Raw genomic sequence first — 9,295 nt, forward strand, 5'->3', positions numbered from 1 at the left:
CTGCTTACTTAGCAGAACAGCTGTTAGCCACTAGCGAAGAAGTGATTATCAACTGCATGACAAGTTTTCTAACTACCATTAGCGCTCCTGCTGTTGTCTAGCATACAGTAGAGGACCGCAGGTTACTCGTTACAACTTCTATACATTGTGGACAGAGAAGGTGGTGACAATAGCAGCTAAGCTAATTTACCTTAGTTCAGTTACAACTGACATCAGCTAACAGTAGTTAATAGATAACCACCATCACGTTTAGTTGCAGACTTACAGGGATAAGAGTAAAGCCAACAAGCGTCTGTCTATCCTCTGGACAATGAGTCGATTAAGACAGTTGTGTAAATCATAACATCACACCCGTGTACACAAATCCGGCGCTAGAATGGGTTTATGTAGCATCCAGCTTTATTCATATTCCACCAGGGGCAGGGGGGCTTGTGACCAGACCGGCTGACCAACACTCAGGATGAAGTAGACTGGAACAGCTGAAAGAAATGACACCTAGTCTAATTTTTACTTGGAAAAAGTGCAAAATATTAGTTCCAGGGAGAACAAGCATGTACAGTAGTCAACTCAAACCCAGGTCTTTCTTGCTGTGAAGCAACAGTACTAACCACGACACCAGCCAGCTGATACACCTTGCACACTACTACTAGTACTATTACTAATATTATTAGTAATAACAATAAAGAATAAATACAAACAATGTTGCAATTCAGAAAAGACGAAAAAAATAACACAGCACTCACCACTTTTTCCTCCTGCAGCCCAGTCAGTCATCCAAGCATGATGAAAAGAAAGACAGAGAAAATGTGAGCAAAAATGACATCTGAAAAGCATGCAGCGAACCTACAGCCCACAGAGTGCGGAAGGCACTCCAGTACACATGTTCTAGAACAGAATCCTTAAATTATGAAATAGAAAGTAACACTTTTTATAATATTTAAACCTTATTAACAACTTATTTTAGTAAGTTTAATACCTACAGTATTGGCTAAATGGGATTGGGTACTGGCAAAATATTTGTTAATCAGTCTCTCTGAAAATGTACTGTAGCTTTTGCTTTGAACCTGGCAACTTAAACTTAATTTTATGATAATAATCCAAATGGTAATGGTAATGATTACTTTTATGTTAAAAATAATAAACAACAATGGCTCTGCAGTATGATGGCCTTCTGGGTCAGCGTGTGTCTTTAAAAGCCTGAAAGCAACTGCCACCCACCCAGCACACCACCAGGATCACACTAATTAGAGTGTACTTTTTAGTGTGTGTGTGTGTGTGTGTGTGTGTGTGTGTGTGTGTGTGTGTGTGTGTGTGTGTGTGTGTGTGTGTGTGTGTGTGTGTGTGTGTGTGTGTGTGAGGTCATTAAATGCCAAGCTGGGAGGGAAATAGGTGAAAGAAAGAACGCTGTTTTTTTTCAGAGGGGGATTCCAACAGAAACACACACATGCGCACATCTCCACCCTGCTGTGTGTGTATAGGGCACCTCTGGACCCCTGGGAGACAGAGAGAGTGGGAGACCACCCCCTCTGTCCACAGCTCTGTCTAATGCCCAATTAACCTTTACCGGCTCCTGCCTGGGTCACACACACATACACACATCCAGGGATGGATCAAATTCAGACACATGATTCAGACACAGTAACACATATAGATGTCATATACAGTACAACACAGACACAGAGTCTTACGAAAGATAAACATGCACATACGGTTTGTGCCATGTCCCCCTGCCTCCACATGCGCTTCACCTGGGGCCTTCTCAGGCATACCGTAACCTTTGCTTCAGATAGCAACGTGTGTTCATTGTTTGTCAGCTCTTATTTTCATCAATGATGTGTTTTTTTCAGTTTATTTTATTTTATTTATTTATTTAAACATGTAAAAGCAGTTTAAATACCAATACACATAATTTCACACATAGAAGAAAATACTAACCAGCTTTCAATTGACCTACAGTAGTACATGCTTGAATGGAGTAGGAAGAAGTTGGACTTATCTAGTCCTACCCCATGGCCTCACATTTCAATCATTGGTTTGTAATTAATATCTATACATAGAGTATTATTTCTTACATGACATAAAGTATTAAAATAAAGAATTATTACAGAATGTTAATATTTGTACACTACTCCCACAATGTTCTATCTAATTATTCATGAGCCTGTTCTTACCTATATCTTGAGTGACAGGTGCCTTTTCATTTATGTTTAAACACATCAATTCTATTACTATTTTTTGAGTCCTGGCCTAATTTATTCCATAGTTTTAAACCATTTATAGAAATACAACTGTGCAATTTTTTTTGATTGTGCTTATAGCATGAAATTTAAAATTTGACTGTCCGTTAAATTATATCCTCTATCTCTTTCTTTAAATATTTTTTTAATTCCACCAGGTAATAGTTTGTTCCTGGCTTTATACAGTACATGAACACAGCAGTCATGTATTCCATTAGAGCAAAGAATTTTATCAATTTAGACTGTACTGTATGAATGCAACATTGGTATGATCCCTATATCCCATCTTATGCACAATTCTTATTGCTCTTTGTTGTAATATAGAGTATACAATGGTTTAAGTGTGGGTTTATACTGTATGTGTTTCCCTAGTTTTCAATGCCGTAGTCTAAATATGGTAAAATCAGTGAACAATATAACTTTGGACGTTCCAGTCCAAAATATGTCTAACATTTGCAATATAGACATAATTTTGGCTAATTTGTTTTGAGATGAGATAAGATTTCAAGGAAAAATTATGATCCACTATGACGCCTAGAAATTTGATTTAATACACTCTTTCTATATCTGCTCCCCTAATTCTCAATTGAAGTTCGTTGTCTAGTCTACGATTACCAAATACCATGAATTTAGTTCTATCCATATTCAGAAATAGTATATTACTATCACACATTTCTTTATCTTCTCAAAGATCCTGTGAAACCAGTCCAGAAAGTGAGTCTGAGAAATCGTGATCGTTTAGTTCGCAGCATTCACTTTCAACCATCAGCTGAGACCTGCACCGCTTTGACTCTGTTTTGCCTGACCCACTGTTTACTTAGGCACTAATAGCGCCTGCTGGCAGGTATCTACTTGGTCGGTGAAGGACAAGACGTTCCTGATTGTTTACAAAAAAACATGACACAAAACACAAGTTAAACGCTACGCTCCATCCATAAATCCCTCTGTCGCAGAGAGCACACGGCCTAACAGATAGGTAACGTAAATCAAGGCATTGACAAGGACAGCTAACTGGATGTCACCTATTGTAGGTAAAACAACTCAACGGAAGTTGGTCATCAGTTAACGTGGTCACTCTTTCATACTGTATGTAACACTAGTTTACTGTACGTTAGCCACCTGTTAGCGTGAAAGCGCCTACTGTTACCTAAATACTGTACCTGTTAGGGGCTTAGGGTTATGTAATGTAAACCAAGCGCTTCATCCACAGATTACTCTGTCACTGAAAGCGCCATTAACAGGTACAGTAAGTATGTTATCTGTAATCAATTAAAGTGTCACCATCTATCGTGTTGTAATGCTGTAAATTAGCAAACAAAATGTATTTGTTGTTGTGACGATTGTGACATTGTGCCGACATGATAAATATACTGTTAAAAACCATGTGACTACAGTGACCCTTCTGTCACCCACCTCCTGTATTGCATCCAGAGCACAGCCCAGGACAGAGCTGACTTCTGAACTACTAAGTTCCTGTTTTGTCAGTCTATATACCCATTTCCAGTAAAATTGTTTTTTGCAACCAAATGCAGGGTAATTTGGCATAGACACAGGTCTAAATTGTTTTATTTTTAGTTAATGCCGAATATGTATGTTAAAGCACACATCTTCCAATTCATCTGCCATATCAAGCAGCTGCTTTACAGCATAGTAACATACTACATATTACACCATTACTATGCTGTTCTACTGTAAGTAAAGATTACGCAGAGGAATATCCATGCTGTGTTTGTTTGTATTTTGAGAACTCAATCTAAGACATCAAATAAAGAATGATACTTAAGTTATAAATATTACTGTATGGCAGAGGAAATTCAACTCCACAGGATTTCAGATTAAGATCAGACCAGCTCCGAGAAAGAAGTTACTGCAACTCAGCTCTACAGTTTGTTCAGTGGTTTCACACGAAGATATAAGATTTAGTAAAATTGGACTGAGTTCATTTCAAAGTCTAGAGTTTGCAGTGTAGTAATTAAACTTGAACTGAATGTCAAGATACTAAAATTAAGGGCTATCCATAAAGGGTTTTCATTGGATGCAATCCTCGATATGCTGTCAACATATTTTAAAATTAAATGTCTATTCAGATGGCCAAATCAAAACTGAAAGAAGCAGGACTCAGTGGGATGGAGTCTATATAAGATGTGGGAAGAGCGATCTTATCTGGACTATGCAGACCTGAACAGCTGTTTGGCTACCGAACAAGGTAGCTGGTGCTTAGACAAGTTTCAGCTCAGAGTATAAGCTGTGCCATGCAGTACATACTGTAGTTTGGCATAATCAAATATTAAGTTCGTCTACCAATGTGTGAGTTAGAGATCCTTGCAGATTCAGTTCACCAAGCATTTAAACACAGTTTACACAGGGGGTCTGTTTCAGGTTTCTATCCAAGCACCAACCATGTTGTTCGGTCTCCAGATAACTATAAGACCCATCTCCGATAAAATCCTTCGTTTAATAGCCCTTAATATTTTAATTAGCGCAGCATAGACACGTTTCAGCTCACAGGGAAAACAGGAAATGAAAGTTAGACTGACTTATCTTGTGACCAATTAAAAACAAGACCTGGTCCCTACCCTTTCCGTAATGTTTGTTCCGTAATATTGTTGTGTTTTCTGTTAATGTCGTTGTGTTTCCTGTTAATGTTGTTGTGTGTCCAGTATATGTTTTTGTCTTTTCTCTTATTGTCGTTGTGTTTCGTCTGTTTGTTTGTTTGTGATTTGCACTTTAGGGCCACCGTACAAAACTGAACCCTGTGGCACTCCACATAAAATGTCTAACTCACTTGATTGATATTTACCCAACATCACAAATTTACGCCTCTGAGCCGAATAACCTTTTATCCATTTTAGAGTCATTCCTCTGATGCCATATCTTTCTAATTTATCCATTAATAATATGTGATTGATTGTGTCAAATGCCGTTTTTAGGTCAATAAATATTTCCATCATGTATTTCTTCTCATCCATAACAGTTGTATTGTCCTCCATCAGGTCCGTAATGGCCAATGATGTTGATCTGTTTGACCTAAAACCATATTGGCAATCAGAGAGGATGTTACATCTGTCAATAAATGTATCTAATCTATTATTAAAAGGTTTTTCTAGGATTTTTTAAAAATTGTTATAACAGAGAAACCGGTCTGTAATTTGTGAAGTTGTGTTTTTCACCAGATTTATACAGTGGAATAACCTTTGCTGTTTTCATTCTACTGGAGAACTTTCCCAGTCGAAATGACATGTTAAAAATATAGTTAATGGTTTGCATATCCCCTCAATTACCCACTTAACAGTTGTTATGGTGATATCATAACATATAACATAGAACTCAAGTTCCTTTCGATTGTATTATTGTTTATGGAACCAGATGTTTTGTCTGTATACTGTAAATGTTTTCTTGCTAAACCAGAACTAATATTCACAAAGAACCTATTAAACTTGTGTACTAAATCCTCCATTCTGTTAACCAATGTATCCACAAAATATTTTATGGTAGGGTATTTGTCCTTACTGTAACTTTTTTGTAAATTGGTGTAAATTTGTAAATTTATTTATTATATTCCAAGTGCCTGTTATTTTTATTATCCTCTAATAAATTAGTAAGTAATATTGTTTTGTTACATCTCCTCATTATCTCAGTTAATCTGCCCTTATAAGTCTTATATTTTTCTTCCGTCTTCTTTGATCTGTACTTTATGTATTCCTTATATAATGCATTCTTCTTTTTACATGCATTCTGTAGTCCCTTATTTATCCACAGTTTCCCACTGTAGTTCCTTTTGTAGTCCACTAGTCATTTTGGTAAAAATATCATTGGTAAATATATTATCAATTAGTGTTGCATCCTGGGTTGTTATTCTACTTGGCTTTGTAGATTTTCAGTATAAACTGCATCTATATGGTGTTTTAATAAACCCCTTTGTTCTTGTGTGCTTATTAGGATTTAACAGATCTATATTGAAGTCACTGCATATGAACATTAGTTTATGGCTCATTGTCAAGTAATTTTCTTCCATCCAGTCAATAAAGTTTTCAATGCTGGCTCCAGGTGCCCTATATATACGACATTTTTCTTCTTTTCCAGTATTTCTACTGTCACACATCCCAGGAGATTGTCCACCACCCTTGTCATTTTCTCCACTTCTATCCATATTACTGTAAGTTAAAAGAGTGTGTAAGACTGCTGATAATGTTTTATAAGTTTGCATGCAGTCTGCTTGTTGCAGTATGTGTGCCTTATCTTTCTCTCTCATCAGCTTTACCCTTACTGCCCTAAGAACATGATCAGAAGGTTTCCCTACTCTGTGAGACCACTCCATCTCTATATCATGATGAATTTGCATTTTATCCTTTAGTATTTCCTTCACCTTATGCTCCGCTTTCATCCAACTTTCTCCAGTTGTCTCATTGATTCCCTCATAGATCTTTTTTTTATTTTTGCTTGGACTGTGCTTCCAAATACTCTATTTTCTCCGTTATGGTTAACAGACTCTTACAAGTACTGTAAAAATCAACCCTCATTTCTTACTACTTGTTCTGTCTGTTCTCCTATGGCTGCTTTGATTTGATCCACATCTCGCTGGGTAAACTGCAGACTCGGTTTTAATTCCAACACTTCTCAGGTCAGGTCGTCAACTCAACAAATAACAAAATTAACCAACTGTAATTGTGTAAAAACCAGAATGAGAATACAATCAACTCCTTTATTGTTTTGAATTACAGTATCATTTATTTATGTAGGTTTTTATATGTCCATATGTCTGTATTGTTACAGTATCAGTACAACTCTAGACAAAAAGCTGGATTGCCGACGGCCTGTTTACTCGTGTAAGCAGCGGACAACTACTACAACTACTGTTGTTTCTCATTACCATTAAAATGTGCATCTTATTAACATTAGGTTAACAATATTATATGTACTTGTGTGTAAGTATGCATACTGTACATATATATGACTTTGTTTTGTGTTTCTGTCTTGTTAAAAATATAAAAATGTGGTTTTTATATCATTCATCTCATCAAAGCTATTACATGATTATAGTGAGTTTTGAATCTGTCAAGTATCATCAGCTGTTCTACAATCATACGTTTTGTATTAAAGATGCAAGATACAGTAGTGATGTATTGTAGGAGGTGAGCAGAAAATAAGAAAATATGTTGACATAGCATCTTTTGCAAACAAGATAAAATTAGAAAATAGAAAAATAAATAAGGGCAATGAAACTTGGCTCAATGGTGTATTTTATAACTAACAAATAATAGAAGTGTGTTTTTACAAGTGTGTTGTATAAACTACCCTAAACTAATTAAAATGATTTTGACAAAATATCATCAGATGTAAAATACATAAGGAAATGCTGCTGTACCGTGTTGGAGCGCAGAGAGACTCGCCCACCACAGCGGGCACAGAACTTAGTCTGGCAGTACGAGCACAGGTTCCCACAGCCATCTGCGAACTTGGTTTTGTGGCAGATGCCACAGGTCGGAGCGTCGTCCCTGTGAACAGCTGAACCAGCCGCTGCTGTAGCCTGTCGGATAACAGTCTCCCTGTAACTGGACAACTGCTGCTGGATCCCTCTGGAAAAAGAGATCAAACGTTAGCAGTGAATGCAGTAGCAACAACAAGCAGCAAGTCTGCGTCACATGGTCAAATGCATGTGGAGTTCTCTGGATAAAAAATTACAATTTATATCACACAGGGGTGGTAAGATAGTGGGGTACGAATCAAATTCAACAAGACTATCAGTATCCGAGGATTTGGGTTGTTTGTGCAGAAATGTAGTCAATCACGCTTGAGGAGCATCCAGTCGGGTCAAGCTGATTCATGTTTAAATTAAGTTTGAATTAGCTATAAATAAATAACTCGAAGTCTAGTCACCAGCACATATTGTTACCTGTGCAATTTGTGTTTTCACACTGCAAGTTAAAATCACAGATATAAAGAATAAAACCGGGAGAAAGAACATAATCTAATCTGCTGAAAAAGTGCTGGTTTGATCAAAACTTATTATTGGTCACCGATAATGCTCAGGCCCTCAGGCAGAGCTGCCTTGATTTCTGTATGATTCTGTGACATGAGACATCACTGCATAGGGTTACTGTAGATGCGCTCCCACCCCCCACCCCCCAAATAAAAAAACAAGAAACAACATACACTTCCACCTAGACGACATCCAGGCCTTGCTTGTTTCAGCAGGACGATGCTAAAAAATGTGTCTGTCTGACTTCATGGACATCCACACAACTAGATTCCAGATATTTAAAAAGAATATTAACTAAATCACCTAACTGAACCACTGTAACTAGCCATGAATACACAGCCCTTACCTCACCACAGTGAAACATGATAAAAGAGATGTACACACTTAACATGACCGCTTAAACATGGAACTGTGTATACAGTACACTGTGTACTGTGTATCTAATTAGGTTTTTACTCATATAATTTATAATTATTTTGTATATTAAGGAGAGGGAAGACAATTAAAATTAAAAAAGAATAAAATATATAAAAGTATGGAGTAAAGGTAGGCACTATCCAAATTCAAACAAATAGTATGACCTGTAACAACACTTTCTTTAATTTCTTAAAAGGGCTTTTGTCAAGCTGATAAACACTGATTGTTCAGCAGAGTTAACAAATTAAAGTCAGCCGAGTCAAGCAGGACAAAGCTCACAAGGTTCTGCTGCCAAGGTGTTATACATGTCAACATGTATAACATAATTAAAACCAGAAACAATTTGCCTATACAGTACTTACAGTCTAGAAATCACCGTCACAGCCGCTTTCTCCATGAGCCTATTAAAAACTACAAGTCCCAGCAGCATACGCCAGAGTATGGGAAGTAAAGCATCCAATCAGTAGCTGAGATTTCAGAATCGCTCCTTTATATGTCACAGGACAAACTGTTCCTCCATTTACACCGTAAAGACAATGAAACCCAAGCTGCCCCTGGAAATGTTAATACCCGCACTAACACAAACTCGTGCCCCTACTGACGATGACAGTGATGGTAAAGTACACACAAGCATACACGCTTCCTGGAAGCAGTAGCCAAA

At 37.2% G+C, this 9,295-nt stretch overlaps 1 protein-coding gene across 30 annotated transcripts in view; it reads right to left on the minus strand.

The window, feature by feature from the left end:
- Positions 1-9,295, minus strand: part of LOC114842031 (regulating synaptic membrane exocytosis protein 1-like) — a 66,141-nt gene that overhangs the window by 42,979 nt on the left and 13,867 nt on the right. For 29 of the 30 annotated variants that reach the window (XM_029127455.3, XM_029127453.3, XM_029127452.3 and 26 more), the window contains 2 exons: positions 7,603-7,813; positions 744-755 (listed from right to left, as the gene is read on the minus strand). In XM_029127455.3, coding sequence (XP_028983288.1) covers positions 744-755; positions 7,603-7,813 — 223 coding nt within the window. The remainder of the gene's footprint in view (positions 1-743; positions 756-7,602; positions 7,814-9,295) is intronic. The other variant, XM_055502587.1, reaches the window with a different exon arrangement.

This window comes from Betta splendens, chromosome 15 (assembly GCF_900634795.4).
Source record: "Betta splendens chromosome 15, fBetSpl5.4, whole genome shotgun sequence".
NCBI classification, from domain to species: domain Eukaryota; kingdom Metazoa; phylum Chordata; class Actinopteri; order Anabantiformes; family Osphronemidae; genus Betta; species Betta splendens.